This window comes from Gopherus evgoodei, chromosome 19 (assembly GCF_007399415.2).
Source record: "Gopherus evgoodei ecotype Sinaloan lineage chromosome 19, rGopEvg1_v1.p, whole genome shotgun sequence".
NCBI classification, from domain to species: Eukaryota; Metazoa; Chordata; order Testudines; family Testudinidae; genus Gopherus; species Gopherus evgoodei.
In genome coordinates this window covers 20,867,718-20,886,729 of record NC_044340.1, presented here as the reverse complement: position 1 = coordinate 20,886,729, position 19,012 = coordinate 20,867,718, and the positions used below count along the sequence as shown (strand labels likewise).

The window sequence follows — 19,012 nt, the reverse complement described above, 5'->3', positions numbered from 1 at the left end:
AATGTCAGTAGATTAGGCCAGTTCTTGATCTAGTGCTCAAAACAGTCCACTATGGAGTGAGTTCTATTGTATGTCCTGTGGGAGAGTTAGGTAGCTTGGTTCCTCCCTGAGCAGCTGCTGCACAGTGGTTGTTACAGAAGCGTTTGTTTTGTAATGTAGAATCCTAGACTATCACGATGGGAAGGGACCTTGTCTAGTCCAAAATAAAATCTTCCCAGCCAGGGCTTTGTTGAGTGGACCTTTATGGAAGGAGATTCCACCACCTCCCCTGGTAACCCATTCCAGTGCTTCACCACCCTCCTTGCGGAAATGGGTTTCTAATATCCAACCTGGACCTCCCCCGCTCCATGTGGAGACCCTTGTATTGTCATCTGCCACCACTGAGAACAGTCTAGATCAATCCTCTTTGGAATCCCCTTTCAGACAGTTGAAAGCAGCTATCAAACCCCCCTCAGTTTTCTGTTCTGCAGACTAAACAAGCCCAGTTCCCTTGGCCTTGCCTTGTAAATTCTGTAATCATGCTCCAAAATGTCTGTCTGTTAGTCTATAAGGTGCCACAGGACTCTTTGCTGCTAATTGTTTTTGTTGCCCTCTGCTGGACTCCTTTCTTTTCAATTTGTCCATATCCTTCTTGTAGTGTGAGACCCAAAACTTGACACAGTACTCCAGGCGAGGCCTCAGCAATGCTGAATAGAGGGGAATGATCATATCCCTTGATCTGCTGGCAATGCCTCTACTTATATGGCTCAAAATGCTGTTTGTTTGTTAGTTAATCTTTGTGGCAACAAGGGCACACTGTTGACTGGTATGCAGCTTTTTGTCCATTGCAACTACCAGGTCCTTTTGTGCAGAACTGCTGCCTGGCCACTTGGTCCCTCGGCTGTAGTGGTGCATGAGATTTGTCTGTCCTAAGTACTCACTCAGCATTTATCCTTGTTGAACCTCATTGGATGTCTAATCCTCTAATGATGTGTGTAAGTCCTTCTGGATCCTATCCCTACTCTGCAGTGTATGTAGTGCTTTTCCTGGTTGAGAGTCATAGATTCATAGACTCTAGGACTGGAAGGGACCTCGAGAGGTAATCGAGTCCAGTCCCCTGCCCTCATGGCAGGACCATATACTGTCTAGACCATCCCTGATTGTTAGACATTTATCTAACCTACTCTTAGAGATGGAGATTCCACAACCTCCCTAGGCAATTTATTCCAGTGTTTAACTACCCTGACAGTTAGGAACTTTTTCCTAAATCTCCCTTGCTGCAGTTTAAGCCCATTGCTTCTTGTTCTATCCTTAGAGGCTAAGGTGAACAAGTTTTCTCCCTGCTCCTGATGACACCCTTTTAGATACCTGAAAACTGCCATCATGTCCCCTCTCAGCCTTCTCTTTTCCAAACTAAACAAACCCAATTCCTTCAGCCTTCGTTCATAGGTCATGTTCTCAAGACCTTTAATCATTCTTGTTGCTCTTCTCTGGACCCTCTCCAATTTCTCCACATCTTTCTTGAAATGCGGTGCCCAGAACTGGACACAATACTCCAGTCGAGGCCTAACCAGCGCAGAGTAGAGCGGAAGAATGACTTCTTGTGCCGTGTTTACAACACACCTGTTAATGCATCCCAGAATCACGTTTGCTTTTTTTGCAACAGTATCACACTGTTGACTCATCTTTAGCTTGTGGTCCACTATGAATGACCCCTAGATCTCTTTCTGCCATACTCCTTCCTAGGCAGTCTCTTCCCATTCTGTATGTGTGAAACTGATTGTTCCTTCCTAAGTGGAGCACTTTGCATTTGTCTTTCTTTCTTTATTGAACTTCATCCGGTTGACCTCAGACCATTTCTCTGATTTGTCCAGATCATTTTGACCCTGTCCTCCAAAGCAGTTGCAATCCCTCCCAGTTTAGTATCATCTGCAAACTTAATAAGCGTACTTTCTATGCCAACATCCAAGTCGTTGATGAAGATATTGAACAGAGCCGGTCTCAAAACAGACCCCTGTGGAACCCCACTCGTTATACCTTTCCCGCAGGATTGGGAACCATTAATAACAACTCTCTGAGTACGGTTATCCAGCCAGTTATGCACCCACTGTATAGTAGCCCCATCAAAATTGTATTTGCCTAATTTATCGATAAGGATATCATGTGAGACTGTATCAAATGCCTTGCTAAAGTCTAGGTATATCACATCCACCGCTTCTCCCTTATCCACAAGGCTCGTTATCCTATCAAAGAAAGCTATCAGATTGGTTTGACAGGATTTGTTCTTTACAAATCCATGCTGGCTATTCCCTATCACCTTACCACCTTCCAAGTGTTTGCAGATGATTTCTTTCCTTACTTGCTCCATTATCTTCCCTGGCACAGAAGTTAAACTAACAGGTCTGTAGTTGCTGGAAAGTTGCTGAGGGTGCAGTCCCTGCTATCTGCTGGCTTAGTAATGAAAATATTGAATTAAACTGGACCCAGGACAGATCCTTGGGGTGCTCTGCTTGAGATTGTCTGCCAACTAGCAATGGAGCCATTAATCATTACCTAGCTTTCTATCAATCAATCACCTGTAGTGCATTCATCCAGCCCATACTACTAAAACTTGCTGGCCAGACTACTGTGGGAGATTGTACTGAAAAGTACAGGTCTGGGCTTTCCTGGTCAGGATGGCAGATTGGTGAGTCCGTCCCCCATGGGAGGGAGTCTCTGACCAGCACCACCTGCTGCCTCCTCTTGGGAGTGTTAGTTGTGCCTTCCCATTGGTGCAGTCTCCTTCTGCTCCCTTCCATCAGATGTGTTATGTGGCTGAGAGTATTGAAGTGGGTGCTCACCTGTATTTGTGTTGCTTGAACATGGATGCTCCTCTGTTGTCTTTTGGAAGTAAGTCACATGCTGCTGACTTTCCTCACTGTCTTCCAGTGCAGTCTGCTCTGCTTCCTCAGAATGTTGTCCTGGGCAGATGTCAGGATATGCTTCTGTGGGCCTGTCTGTCTTTGTTTTCTGTTATGCAAGGAAGGGTTGATACTTGTGTCTCCAGTCCTTGAACTCTCTCTCCCATTAGGGAGACCAGCTTGTGCTTTGGACATAGTTGCATCTGTCTGGTGGAATACAAGTAAACATGGCACAACAGGTGATAGCTCACCATCCATCGTACCTTCCTTCTGACAGTGTCCTCAGCTATTGCAGCTACTACTGAGAGAAGCTTGTAGGATGGTGTAGTCAGTGGCCCTCCGAAGGGAGATGACCCTCTCTGCTGAGTGCAGCCCAGGTGCTTTTCAGCTGGCTTGGAGCAGGGGTCATGGCTCACAGCTCCACCCAGCACTCCACCCTACAAGCCCTTGGATGGTCCCTGTAGACTGAAGTGCTGCAAAGTCACAGCCCCTACATGGTCCTTTGTGGTGGTGGCATGCAGGCTGGATTGGTTGATGCAAGGGCCTGGCCCCCTCTGCCTCCCCTCTAAACTCCCTTGTAAACTCCCCTGTTTGCCATCCCTGTTCGCAAGCTCCTCTGGTCGCTTAGGGGCCTCAGCCTTATGGGGCTGATGGGTATCATTAGGCTTAGTGCTCACAGCCGTGCCTCAGCATTTGCTCACACTACAGAGAAGGGTTGAGCCCACAGGGTCACCTGGAGACCTCCCTATCAAAGCAACCATCCTTCCACAATCCTACAGCTGTGGCCTGTACAGCTGAAACACTGAAGTCATTAGTCCTTTAGCAAGGAGGTGCATCTACTGAGCATGCAACCACTAGTGGTCAGCTTAGGACTCTCCACTAAACAAGTGCTTCTCATCTTCACTACATTTGCAGCATTGTCTGTGACCAAGCTGCATACTGGACATTGGACCTTTCCCCCCAGTTTGGTAGAGCTTGTCTTGCTCCTACTTCGGAGCACTCTGCTAGGTGTACATTTCATTTCCTGAGTGAGTTCTCAACCATTCCTGTAAACAAGACAATTCAATTCCAACCTTCCACTATCACACTGGCACCTGTAACCAGATCATTGTGGACATGGCTCTATCCATCAAGCCTCACGTTACCAACATCACCCTGGAGCTCTTTTGCACACTGCTCAGTTTCTCTTTCTGACATTTCATCCAGCAATGTGCCTGCAACATCTGCTCTGTTGGACAGACTGTATCCCAGTCTGTCTTAACAACTGAACCATGTTAATGAAGTGAGGGTTCACAATCATTCTGTACACAAAGTTTGTGGCATGCATAAACAAACCAGACAAGGTTTGGATCACTCACTCACCTATCTACCTCCCTCCCTACCTCTTTCCATGATCTGCTGGTTCATAGCACAAACAAACAGTTCTATAGTTGTTTCTGAATGATGGAGAATTCCTCTTTTCATTGTTCTACAGGGGGTATACTGTGGGGACATACACACTATCATTGGCAAACAAACAACTTTTACTGTACAAAATGATGGTAACCTTGACAGTGGATAGGCTTCAGAACCCTGCCCATTGTGGAGAGATTATCCTCAACAACATAAGTAAGTGCATTGAGTGAGTTAGTTACTTGTCATCATCATACTACTCAATATATTCACTGACACGCAATACTACCAGTGTAGATAAAAAATAAAGAGCTGAAATAAATAGGCAGATCTTCCTTTGACAACTGCATAGTTTGCTCAAATGTGAGAATTCAAGAACACTCCAGAACAAAGACAGGCAGCCCACAATAAAACAGTTTCCCAAGCTGGAGATCCTGCATGTTCCTTTCAAGATCATACACAAACACAGCTGCCCCCCAAGAAGAAATACTGCTCATGACATTGTTTCACTCACTCTACCAGGCCTTGCATTTCTATGTTGCACAGTTTGTTTGCATTCTGCACAGACACTTGTCTTACCCACAGTAGAGGAACTTCATTCAAATCATCCCACACTGCATCTCCTTTACTGCCTGCTGCCATTATAGGTTTTTCCCTCTAGAGGGAGAATGCTGGGGTACATCACCAATCACTAAAGGCTCCAATCAGACAGATCTCAAGACTTCTGGAATATGCTGCCCAAACAAACACTTTACCTTTTGTTTCTACTGCCTCTCCCCACCCCCCCATTTATCTGCAGACAACTCCTCCTTGTCCAGATCTGTTCCACCCCAACAATCCTCTGACACTTCAAGACAGCTAAGGGATCGACTCTGGCCTGGTCGGGGGGGAGGAGGTGTCAACCTAACACATGCTACTTACTTCAGCTAGAAGAATAGCACAGCTGAAGTCAACATATCATAGTGCAACTTACTTACCTCAGATTCTCACAGCACAGGGTCAATTGCCACAGCTCCCCCCTCAACTCTGTTTCCATCTCTCACCAAGCTGGAGTGCTGCAGTCAACAGGAGAGCAATCAGGTATCAATTTATCAATCACATCTCCACCATACACAATACATCAATCCCCAATAGATCTATCACTACCCACCAATCCAGCAAATAGTGGAGACATAGCCTCTGTGTGCACCCATTTGCAGAGGAAAAACAGAGTTGAGGTTTGCTATTTCTCCCCTCTCTCTCTATATTAATTACTCTTGCTGCTAACAAACAAGCATGTGATCTCTGGAGTCACAAATCCAAAGTTGGAGAACTTCTAAACTAAGCATCTCTGATGGTATCTTGAGCACTGAGCCCCAGTGGTAGGTAGAAAGATTAACCTCAATAATCTACACAGAACCCCATAAAAGTGGGTCCCTAATCCATGAACTATTAGAACTCATTTACAAAACTTTGCTTAAACCTTACATGACTATATTGTCTCATACTATAGATCTAGAGTTTATAATCCCTATTCCACAGTCATATTTTTGAGCTATAATGTACCTTAATTAAAACTCTCTTTAGATTCAGCAAAGAGTTCTGTGGCACCTTATAGACTAACAGACATTTTGGAGCATGAGCTTTCATGGGTGAATACCCACTTCCTCAGATGCATTCAGTGCCTACCTTCATGCCTCCAGCTTCCACCCCGGACACATCACACGATCCATTGTCTACAGCCAAGCACTGAGGTACAACTGCATCTGCTCTAACCCCTCAGACAGAGACCAGCACCTACAAAATCTCCACCAAGCATTCTCCAATCTACAATACCCGCACAAGGAAATAAGGAAACAGATCAACAGAGCCAAACATGTACCCAGAAGCCTCCTACTGCAAGACAAACCCAAGAGAGAAACCAACAGGACTCCACTGGCCATCACATACAGCCCCCAGCTAAAACCCCTCCAACGCATCATCAGGGATCTACAACCCATCCTGGACAATGATCCCACACTTTCACAGGCCTTGGGTGGCAGGCCAGTCCTTGCCCACAGGCAACCTGCCAATCTGAAACATATTCTCACCAGTAACTGCACATTGCACCATAATAACTATAGCTCAGGAACCAATCCACAAACCTCAATGCCAACTCTGCCCACATATCTACACCAGCGACACCATCACAGGACCTAACCAGATCAGCCACATCATCACCAGTTCGTTCACCTGCACGTCCACCAATGTAATATATGCCATCATGTGCCAGCAATGCCCCTCTGCTATGTACATCGGCCAAACTGGACAGTCTCTATGGAAAAGGATAAATGGACACAAATCAGACATTAGGAACGGCAATATACAAAAACCTGTAGGAGAGCACTTCAACCTTCCAGGCCACACTATAGCAGATCTTAAGGTGGCCATCCTGCAGCAAAAAAACTTCAGGACTAGACTTCAAAGAGAAACTGCTGAGCTTCAGTTCATCAGCAAATTTGACACCATCAGCTCAGGATTGAACAAAGACTGTGAATGGCTTGCCAACTACAGAACCAGTTTCTCCTCTCTTGGTTTTCACACCTTAACTGCTAGAACAGGGCCTCATCCTCCCCGATTGAATTGACCTCGTTATCTCTAGCTTGCTTGCTAGCATATATATACCTGCCCCTGGAAATTTCCACTACATGCATCTGAGGAAGTGGGTATTCACCCACGAAAGCTCATGCTCCAAAACGTCTGTTAGTCTATAAGGTGCCACAGGATTCTTTGCTGCTTTTACAGATCCAGACTAACACGGCTACCCCTCTGATACTATCTCTGTAGATTGGAATTTTTTGATAAAAATACCTATTCAATGTAAAAGACACTTCTTTTTACCATTGATTTTTATCCACTCTGCTCCGCAGTCAGTATCTTGAGTGGCTGGGGCAGGCACCAGACACATGCCCAGCTACTAAGGACATTTGCCCCTCACAACAGACAAGCTTGCTTACTGATGGAGAACACCACATCAACGTTTGCCATTTCATGCTTGTATAAAAATAAATACACAGGAAGATGTGTGTGTTTTGTTTGATTAAATAAACACAAATGGGTCCATTATCTGTGCATGATTTAAACTACACCTTGTGTATTTAACAAAAACCATTCACACAAACAAGGATACATCATTTTAAACAACACATACCAACCAAACATTAAATTATTGCTGTGAGGTTTGTGATTTTGTGCGGGCTTTCCATAATAACATATAAAGTTTTGATAAAAATGCAGACTGCTTCATTTTAATACAGTGATTTCAAAACACAATTTAGTCAAACTCTGCCACACCTTCAGCATTCTGCATCAGTGCCACCTCCCCCCAGGCCAGAACTGATTGCCTGCCTTGCTTTCAGACAAAGGGCGGAACAGCATGGTGTCTACAGAGAGCGCCTCGTCCACCTACGAGGAGCTGGCCCGAGCCTACGAGCACGCCAAGCTGGAGGAGCAATTGCAGCATGCCAAGTTTGAGATCACAGAGTGCTTCATCTCAGATAGCTCCTCCGACCAAATGACCACAGGGACCAATGAAAACGCAGACAGCATGACATCCATGAGCACTCCATCCGAGCCAGGTATCTGCAGGTTCACCGCCTCCCCACCCAAGCCACAGGACAGTGACAGAGGCAAGAACGTGGCAGTGCCCATCCCACACAGAGCTAACAAGAGTAAGTATCCTTCCAATGGCTAAGAGTGCCGCAATCACTCATGCAGGAGTGAAGCTACAGCAAGGCTCCTACAGCCACTGAGGTCCCAGCCCCCAGCACACACATGGCCCTGCTCCCAATGGGTTTTCAAGCAGCCCTGCTGTGTCGACCAACTGGAGCAGCCCATGGGTGTCTGGTAGCACAGCTGGTGTGGCCCCAGCTGGAATGCAAGTGCTCACATACATTTGCAGCTACTATCTGTTCCATGATTCCTTTGGTAGCTAGGAAAAAACACAAGGTTCATTTCACACAAGGGTTCAACCACTATTTCCCAGTCTTTCAGGGCTCAGAGAGGGAAATAATTACTTGCCACAGAACATGTCATCTCAGTTTTACCCCACTACACTCTCAAAGAACAAACTGAAGCATGGATGACAACTAGACAGAGCTTCCGCTCTCAAGAGGAGTCAAGTGCCACAGCCCCTGTTGCTCTCCTCTCGGTTGCACACACCCACATAGCCCTTTGCAGCTGTTAACGTAAAGCCTTCAGATTCACACTATGATCAATGTTTGTTTACCACACCCACTTTCCTTTCTCCCCCCTAGCCTTACATGTCTGCGATGAGGTTTATTATACACAGATGTTCCCTGGTAATTTACTGTTTGTTTGTTTCTGGTGTTGGGTCAGGTGCTGCTTTCAATCCTCACTTCTGAAATTCTAGGTTCATTATAGGCAGAGATGAGAGGAAGCAGGGGGCTGAAGTAGACTGAAAGCCAGAACCTATAGGGTGGCATTCTCTGAAACGCTCCCAGTTCCACACACAGGGCCAGGTAGACAGGCAGAGTCTCAATTCGTAGATGAGACAATGGTGTAGAGAAGAGGGGTTTACGTGCAATAGGAACTGGGGAAACTTTTGGGATGGGGGGAGCCTGTACAGGACAGATGGGCTCCACCTAAACCAAAGCAGAACCAGACTGCTGGCACTAAACATTCAAAAGGTTGCAGAGCAGTTTTCAAACCAGGAGATGGGGGAAAGCCGACTGCTGCAGAGGAGCATGTGGATCGGACACGGACTTCTCTTAGGGGAGAGTCTAATGATTGATAGAGAATCTCCAGGTTATAGTCAGGAGCAGACGATGGAAGAGGATAATGTAAGGGCCGGATCAGATGATAAACAGTCACATAAAAAAAGAATCTGACACATCAGAAAAGGGCAGACAAATAAACAGGGACCAGTTTTTAGAGTGCTTCTACACAAATGTTAGAAGTCTAAAAAATAAGATGGGTGAACTGAAGTGCCTCGCGATAAAGGAGGATATTGATATAATAGGCATCACGGAAACCTGGTGGACTGAGAGCAATCAATGGGACACAATCATTCTGGGGTACAAAATATACTGGCAGGACAGAACAGGTCGTGGGGGGAGGGGAGTGGCACTATATGAGAAAAAAAATGTAGAAAAAAGAAAACAAACATTATATATGAGATAAGAAGTTTCTCTATGAAAACAAGAACCCCTATAAGCAGCTTGAAGCCAGCTGCTTCAAATGAAGTAAAAATCTCAAGTGAATCCGCATGCTCCACAGAATCTCTGTGCATAGTAATTTCATGCTCTAATAAAAATATAACAGTATGGATCTATTATTGACCAGCTGACCAGGACAGTGATAGTGAGGATGAAATGCTAAGGGAAATTAGAGAAGCTATCAAAATTAAAAATTCAATAATAGGAGGGCATTTCAATTATCCCCATATCGACTGGGAGCATGTCACCTCAGGACAAAATGCAGAGATGAAATTTCTCAATACTTTAAATGGTTGCTTCATGGAGCAGCTGGTACGGGAACCCACAAGAGGAGAGGCAACTCTAGGTTTAGTCCTGAGTGAAGCACAGGAGCTGGGCCAAGAGATAACAACAATAGGACCACTTGGAAATACCATAATATAACACAGGGGAACTACGCAAAAATGAGGGGGTTAGTTAAACAAGAATTACAAGGTACAGGGACTACAGTGAAATCCCTGCAAGTTGCATGGGCACTTTTTCAAGAAAGACACCGTAATCGAGGCCCAACTTCAATGTATACCCCAAATTAAGAGAAACGGTAAAAGAACTAAAAAAGAGCCACTGTGGCTTAACCACCATGTAAAATAAGCACTGAGAGATAAAAAGACTTCCTTTAAAAAGTGGAAGGCAAATCCTAGTGAGATAAATACAAAGGAACATAAACACTGCCAGATTAAGTGTAAAAATGTAATAAGAAAAGCCAAACAGGAGTTTGAAGAACAGCTAGCCAAAAACTCCAAAGGTAATTAATTAATAATAAAATGTTTAAGTACCTCAGAAGCAGGAAGCCTGCTAAACAACCAGTGGGACCCCTCGATGATACAGATAGAAAAGGAGCGCTTAAAGACAATAGAGTCATTGCAGAGAAACTACACGGTTCTTTGCTTCTGTCTTCGCGGCGGAGGATGTTAGGGAAATTCCCAAACCTGAGCCAGTTTTTGTAGGTGACAAATCTGAGGAACTGTCACAGATTGAAGTGTCACTAGAGGAGGTTTGGGAATTAATTGATAAACTTAACAAGTCACCAAGACCAGATGGCATTCACCCAAGAGTTCTGAAAGAACTCAAATGTGAAATTGCAGAACTATTCACTAGGGTTTGTAACCTGGCCTTTAAATCGGCTTCTGTACCCAACGACTGGAAGACAGATAGTTAGCTAATGTGACACCAATATTTTAAAAGGGCTCTAGAGGTGATCCCGGCAATTACAGACTGGTAAATCTAACATCGGTACTGGGCAAATCGGTCCAAACAATAGTGAAAAAATAAAATTGTCAGACACATAGAAGAACATAAATTGTTGGGCAAAAGTCTACATGGTTTCTCTGACGGGAAATTGTGTCTTACTAATCTATTAGAGTTCTTTGAACAGGTCGACAAACATGTGGACAAAGGGGATCCTGTAGACATCAAGTACTTAGATTTCCAGAAAGCCTTTGACAAGGTCCCTCACCGAAGGCTCATACGTATATTAAGTTGTCGTGCGATAAAAGAGAAGGTCCTTTCATGGATTGCGAACTAGTTAAAAAAGACAGGGAACAAAGGGTAGGAATTAATGGTAAATTCTCAGAATGGAGAGGGGTAACTGGCGGTGTTCCCCAAGAGTCAGTCCTAGGACCAGTCCTATTCAACTTAATTCACAAATGATCTGGAGAAAAGGGTAAAAAGTGAGGTGGCAAAGTTTGCAGATGATACTAAACTGCTCAAGATAGTTTAGTTAAGACCAAAGCAGACTGTGAAGAACTTCAAAAAGATCTCACAAAACACAATGATTGGGCAACAGAATGGCAAATGAAATTTTATGTGGATAAATGTAAAGTAATGCACATTGGAAAAACATAACCCCGACTATACATACAATATGATGGGGGCTAATTTAGCTACGAGTCAGGAAAAAGATCTTGGCGTCATCGTGGATGGTTCTCTGAAGATGTCCACGCAGTGTGCGGAGGCAGTCAAAAAAGCAAACGGGAGCTTAGGAATCATTAAAAAGGGGATAGAGAATAAAAGACTGAGAATATATTATTGCCTTTATATAAATCCATGGTACGCCCACATCTCAAATACTGCATACAGATGTGGTCACTTCATCTCAAAAAAAAGATATACTGGCATTAGAAAAGGTTCAGAGAAGGGCAACTAAAATGATTAGGGGTTTGGAGAGGGTCCCATATGATGAGAGATTGAAGAGCCTAGGACTTTACAGCTTGGAAAAGAGGAGACTAAGGGGGGGATATGATAGAGGTCTATAAAATCATGAGTGATATGGAGAAAGTGGATAAGGAAAAAGTGTTTAGTTGTTCCCATAATACAAGAACTAGGCGTCACCACATGAAATTAAGGGGCAGCAGGTTTAAAACAAATAAAAGGAAGTTCTTCTTCACGCAGCGCACAGTCAGCTTGTGGAACCCCTCACCTGAGGAGGTTGTGAAGGCTGGGACTGTAACAGCGTTTAAAAGAGAACTGGGTACATTCATGGTGATTAAGTCAAGTCCATAAATGGCTATTAGCCAGGATGGGTAAGGAACGGTGTCCCTAGCCAGAGGATGGAGATGGATGGCAGGAGAGTGATCACAGCCTGTTAGGTTCACTTCCTCTGGGGCACTTGGCATTGGCCGCTGTCGGTAGACAGGATACTGAGCTACATGGACCTTTGGTCTGACCCGGTACGGCCGTTCTTATGGAGCAATCCAGCGCTGAGCAAAGGTTAAGGGCTCAATCCTGCAAACAAACACTGCCCCTCATGACCGCACCTTCTTGGAGCTCCATGAGGTTTCGCAGCTTTTATTCCCCCATCCATAAATATTTGTAGATTTGGGCCCTAGAAGAGCAAATGAATTCATTTGGCTGAGTGGAGAGAGAGGTGAATCTCTGCACCAGAGGTTTGTCCCAATAGCCCACAGCTCATGAGGATATGGAACAAAGTCATCGTCTTTACGATTGGATGGACTCAACCCTGCATTCACGGGGAGCTCGGCTAGATGAGTCAATAGCATCACTCTCCCCTCTAACCTTTATCTTGTGCATATAGGGACTGACCTTTGGAGCCTATGGGGGCTGTTGCTGCCTTGCCCGCTTCATGCACTGCTTTCCCAGCTAGGGCTCAGGCCATTCCAAGTTGCTGAGAGACAGGGGCCAGCTTTCTGTTTTACTTATTGCTGAGCTATCACTGCCTTCAGGTGCTGAACTCTACAGAATTCACACCGGGGCCAGGGTTGGGATTATCTTATAACCATCACTCCAGCTTTTGCATTCACCAGGCCTGAATCTGCTGCGATCGGTAGAAGAGCCGCCCGCATTGCATTACTTCGTGATCTGCAGTGTCAGGAAGGAAGCAAGACAGAAAGGGACCCCTACTGTCCTAGGCCCCTCTTCTGCCTTTGCAGTGATGTTCCCTGGGGCATGGATTTCCTTCTTCCCACCCCTCCACTGACAGCTGCTGGGCTGGGGGAGGCGAGAATGAAATAATCCTCTGGAACCTCAGCCATGACGCCCATGGGCAGAACAAGAGAAAAGGGACTCCAGCCCGAGCATCTGTCTTCCACCTTCACCAGCCCTGTTCTCAAGCTTCCGTTTCCCCCTGACAATGCTACTTTACATCAGGGTGGATTCATCAGCTAATGCGTGTTCCCAAAATGTTACTGCAGAAGATATCAAATGTAAGACTCCTGCTCTTCCTGCAATGGAACAATATTTAACACTCCAAGCAGTCTTATGACAGCTGCAGCAGCTAAAGACACATAGGGACAGTAAAGATACAGTAAGAGACTGAAAATAACTCTTCACATGGTTTGTAATTTCCTTACCATTACTGGGCAGGGAGAGCAGCCAAATGGTTGGTAGATACTTCCTCTCATTATAGCATGGGGTTCTTTCTTCATCTTCAGAGATGAATATCAAATAGTGGTGCACATAAAGAACAGGGGTCTTTCCTCTCTGATCCTGATAAGAGAGACAAGAGCAAAGGCAGAGCAAGGTTCTTGGGGTGAAAGCACGCACACAAACAATTTGTGCCTGTGTAGAAAGAGGAGAGCTATGAAAAGTGAAAGACAATCAGGTGCTTGTTCTCAGGCACGCACAGTTGCTTCCCACACTCTATGCGAAACTGCTCGGCATTTCAAGCACCTTACCTCTGTCTTTGTTCCCTGCAGGCGATTACTGCAACCTTCCCTTGTACATGAAATCAGAAGCGTTCTTCCGCAAGCCTGACATCCACGATCCTTGTCCAGTGGTCCCGCCCAGGGAAGCCTCCATCCGAAACCTAGCCAGGGCTTATCACACGCAAGCAAGGCACATGACGCTAGACCCAGGCAGCAAGCCTTTGGGCCTGCCGCACCCGGCCTCTTCCACAACTACTTTACCTCAGAGAACTCTCCCCATGCCTGTCTCGGCAAACTCCGCTTCTGCTACTACAGCTTCTGCTTCCGCTCCTGCCACCGATCCCACCTCTGCCACCACCGCTGAGCCACGCATGCCCCCACACACCAAAATGGGAGGCTCGAGAGACTCTCTACTAGAAATGAGCACATCCGGTATAGGGAGATCTCAAAAACAAGGGGCTGGAGCATACTCCAAATCCTACACTCTTGTGTAGGAAACTAGAAAACCAATTTAAAAAAAAACTGCTGGTTTCCTGCATTATTTATATTGAAATAAAATAAACTCTTGTACATAATGAACTCTTTTGTATAAATGAAACTATTTTCTTCTTCTCCAGAACTGAAAAAGAAGCCAGGGCACAAAGAATTTGATGTTACAGATTTAAAAATATATATATATATATGTGATCTTATATATATGTCACTTCATTTTGAAAGGGGCACAAAAAGACTCAATGATTTTTTTCCCCCTGATATTGGTGGTTTTGAAAAGCAAATTCTCAAAGACATTGCATGCTGTTTACTGTTCTGAAAACAACAGGAGTTACTTTGATTTGCAAATGCTTATGTGTTAAAACCTTTTTCTATGAAAAAACCCAGCGCCGTGTGCAATAAAAGTTATATTTATATGTTGGAGTTTTCCACTTGATTCAAACCTCAGGACTGCACTAGAAGCAGACTGGGTTGGGAGAGGAGCGGTTGAGTGCTCCTGGCAATTTGCACATCTGCCTAAAAACTGTGGCTGTAAAGTTTTAGACAGGACACAAAGCCTGCAGGGAGGCAGTGAACGGAGAGACACAAGCCAATGCATCATAGATCAGCAGGAGCCTCTTCCCCATCCCATGCTGTCCAGAGGGCAAGTGTCAGGCCTCCTGGGGGCACCAGACATTGAGAGGGCATACGCTTTCTTGCCTACCTTTTGTCTTGCTTCTCGGTAGTAACTGTGACCCTGCAGCAGGGAAGGGAGCAGGCACATCACCTGTCTGCAGATACAGTGCCCCAGTGGCTCCGAGTCAGCTGGGCAAACTCACTGAGGAAGAAACCAGTGGCACTCCAGTGAGGTGCAAGGACGCTGCTAGGTATGCACAAGCCTGGTTATGGTCCGAGTCCTGCCAAGGCATGTGCCAGGGCAGCAGCCTATGACTTCAAGAGGACTCCATGTAGAAATGGGTCCAAACTGGGTACAGGAGAACCTCAAAGATACAAACACCAGAGTTACAGACTTACCAGGCAACCAGACGCTCTCTGGGACTGGAGTAATCAGGCAGCAACAGAGACACAAAGCACATACTTCACTGCCTTGAGGCTTTAGCCCTGGTACTCAGGGCTTCAACAGGGGTGTGCGGGGGGGGGTGTTGGGGCTGCAGCAGGAGAGGGGAGTCATGGCTTCAGCCCCCCAGGGGGTGCCTAGACATGAGGTGTGCCAGTTTCAGCCACAGCCCCAAAGCCCAGTGCTCCCCACCCCCAGCTGAAACCAGGAGTGCAGCTGTGGGGAGCCCCAAGCCCCAGCACTCCCCACAGGTCTAAAGCCCTGAGCATGGTGCTCTCAAGGCTCAGAAGCCCTGACACCCACCATAACAGCTTGTTCAATGTTACGGACAAGTTCCATCGCTGAGGTTCTACTGTAGTTCTCCTTTGACACTAGAGGAGGTGCAGCGTGTGAAGTCCAGTGCTGTTCTAGCCTCCATCTCTGAGTAGTGCTGCTGTGCACGACCCTCCCTGCCGACAGAGCTGCTCGTCCAGAGGAAGGACTTGGACTTTCCCAACCCTTTGCCTTCTCCCAACAGGAGCGAGGGAGGTAGCTGGCTACAGCTGTGAATGAGATGCCAAACAGAACACGTTCTTCATCAGAGAGAAAAGATGCACATGTGACATGGGATTATTACAGTACAGGAGAAGAGCTTTTTTTTAAAACAATAAATTCTGGCTACCGTTAATTAGGAGACATTTTCTACGTTTCCTTACGCAGTCAATACATTTTTAGTCTCTTTGTAGAACCTCCTTTTCCAAGGGCAGTTTTGCTCTGCAACAGATTCGAGTGTAACAATTTAAATTCAATGCAGAAGACAATGGAGCATGGTTCCTATAGAGAACGTTCCAACAGTATTTGAGATTCTGCTTTGGGACGGGTGCTGCTAACAGCTGTAAAGAGAGCCCTTTGGGAGCTGCCCACGGATAACTCTGAGCACGCAGGGGACTGGGTTTGGTTAGAGGAGACATGGGTTAAAGGGAGATCCCCTTCACAGGTGGGGGCTTGGCCAGGATAGCTTGAGAGGCAGCCTGCCTGAGGACAGACTGAACCTGGGAGAAAAAAAAAAAAAGGGGGATGCTACAGGTGCTCCAGCAGGCAGAGCACCAAGCCCCGCTGGGCTGGCAGGCATTTCAAGAGTTCCTGGAGGAGCAGACCCACGGACAACAGCAGTTATTACAGACTCTGACAAGTCCCGCCACAGGGAAAGGAAGTTGAGATGGGGCTGGGCCCGGGGAGGGTCCCAGTGCCTTTGTACTGACTTTCAAAAGCACTGCTGCTGGTGTGGACTGGGGTTAAGATTTGTGGACATACCGTTAGCCCTTACCTCGCGGGAGATGCCCAAATGCTTACCTGGCATTGAGCAAAGAGCAGGCCAAGAACAATGAGGGGTTCAATGCTGCTATATTTAACCATGCAGGTTTGTGTCAGCCAAAGGATCCTGGCAAAAAATATAGGGCAGCCAGGTGGACATATGGGGTAAGTGCCAGAGCATTTGCACAGACTGGGACTGATTGGACCAACTATTGGCTGAGGCAAGATGTGGACATGGTCCTGGATGCTGAGATATGACACACAGCCTTCCACTAGGGTCTGGGGCAGGAGACACCAACCGGAGATGACAGAGGCAGCGGCAAAATTGGCCGAGGAGCGTCCCAAGATTTGACAAGAAAAGCAGCCTGTCTGACACCAGCAGGGGAAGGAGGCAGGTGAGCCACCTCAAGCAGTATGACCTGCAGGTGTGGGACAGGAAGAAAGGAAAGCCACTTGGCCAGACAGGCTACACCGTGCTAGCAGCGCTGGGGAAAGGCCACATTGAGTGGGTCAGCTCACTATGGAATGTGGTCTGGGGGAACATCATGGCTGGACTGGGGTGATAAGAAGCTCTCAGAAGGGCCTGAGAACTATTCCGGTAGGGGTGGGCTGGCAACCGCAGATGAGGTTATTTCATTGAAGGCCAAGTACTCACTCTTGCAGAGCAGGCTGGTTACATCATGATGGTTTTGGGAGGGGTGCATGCTCTAGAAATGGAGCATATACATGGGGAGAAAAAAGCCTTCTCCAGCGGCATCATCCCAGTAGAGGTGTGTGGGAGGGTCAGTCCCCCCATCCTCTGGTTGTGGGACTGATTGGAACCCATTCCCTTTAAGGATGTGAAGAGAGGCATGCTGGAGGCTACCCCAATGGATGGTAGGAGAAAAAGGGGGTCAGCATAGGACCCAGACCCACAAGCAGGGGGATATGAGTAAAAACCCTGGACAAATACCAACGAACCAGAACACAGGGCCCAGGTGGGAAATGCTGGAGAAAGAGGGACTCGTACAAGGAGAAACCAAAGGAAGAGATGGGGCAAACCCCTGCTGGGGGCCAAGAGGAGGTGGATCCCAGAGGACTTAATAGCTAGCTGGGAGCAGAGCCCCTCAGACTGCGAGGTGCCAGCTGGGAAAATGCCAGTGTGTGCTCAACAAAGGATGGGGCAGACACAGGGCAAAAGTCTGTGGGATGGCCCTGTAGGTCGAAAGAGAGTCGTAGGGTAGATGCCCACCTAAGGAATGTTCATTCTGTGGCTGGAGAATGGAAGATGGTCCACTGGAAACCCGACTAAGGGCACTCCAGAGGCAGTGAGGGATCGCTGCTCTCCATGAAGAAGGGAGAGCACTGACAAGGAGAACGCTGATCCCCATTTGAAAAGGGGGTCCTTGCTAAGGCTGTACTAACACACGCAAAGCTCCCCCCAGAAACTCTTCTTGCCAGCAAGGATTGGGGGGGAAGGCAGGGGGAGGCCGGCCGGCCGGCCAGGCTTCATCAGAATGCTAGAGCAAGCTCCTCAGTTGGAAATACCCTCAGGCCCTTGAAGAGAAGGGCTGATGTGGTGGGGGCAAATGCCAGTTCTTCCCCGGTAGCCTGCTGGGAACGGGAACAGCCATTCTCCAGTGACTAATGCCCAGTTCCTGCAGCATGCCCCGGAACAGGCAGGGGGCTGTGCCAGAACAGGGCTGTAGAAGTGGTGGGGGCTGTTTCTCTTTGCGTTTTGGGGCTGGAGGGATGTCTCGCTCATCTCCACCCAGTCGGATTGGGTTTGACATTGCTGGTCTGCAGAGACACTAAGGGCAGCACTGTCCACCGGCAACCCCCCTGCCTGCCACCTCCCCATCCTGCTTGCGCAGTGAGGGGTTTGCGTTATGCTGTACCATAGGAGGGGTGCTCAGACCTTGCGTCTCCCAGTGGCATCTCACCAATCTGCCCAGAGGCAGAGGGCTGCATCCAACTGGCACAGATCAATACCTGTTCAAAAACAGAGGCCCAGAGCAGTTGCCTGCTCCTCTGCCTTTAACATCAGCAGCAGTTGGGAGGCAAGTTCGCCAGCAGCAAATGGCAGGAGTTTGAGCAGGTTGGTCTTCACCCTGAGTTACTGAAAGAAGGCAGTCACAGGCTCTTCATATACTCCTCACTGCGCTGATAGTCATGTTTTTAGGACTAGCACTTTGTCTATGCTTTATTCGCTGATCGCAAAGCACTTTACACATGTAGAGAAACTGAGGTAGAGGGGCACACAAATTTACACAGGTACACGGGGCAAGACGCTGACTACACGTCTGTTGCCTACCTGCACCGTGCTCTAACCACTGGGACACGTTACGTTTTCGCATCCTGGTAGGCCACCACCACGGCAATGTTTTCCAAACAGCAAGTGCTGTAAGAACAACCCACAGCCCCTAGCAAATGTGCTACAGCTAGACAGTCAGGTTAGATTTAAAATAAAGGCTGTGTCCAATCCTTATGGAGTAGCCCCACTGTTATCAGAATAGATGATCGTTCCTTTCAGCCTGCATGCTGGTTAGATTTTACACCGAGACCAATCACCTGCATGTTTCT

At 47.0% G+C, this 19,012-nt stretch overlaps 1 protein-coding gene across 1 annotated transcript in view; it reads left to right on the top strand.

The window, feature by feature from the left end:
* The window catches only part of DSCAML1 (DS cell adhesion molecule like 1), a 342,519-nt gene extending 328,003 nt beyond the window's left edge, over positions 1-14,516 (top strand). Inside the window, exons 32-33 of the mRNA XM_030538636.1 lie at positions 7,649-7,960; positions 13,660-14,516. Of these exons, the coding sequence (XP_030394496.1) occupies positions 7,649-7,960; positions 13,660-14,102 (755 nt within the window). The 3' untranslated portion in view covers positions 14,103-14,516. The remainder of the gene's footprint in view (positions 1-7,648; positions 7,961-13,659) is intronic.
* The last annotated feature ends 4,496 nt before the right edge of the window (positions 14,517-19,012 follow it).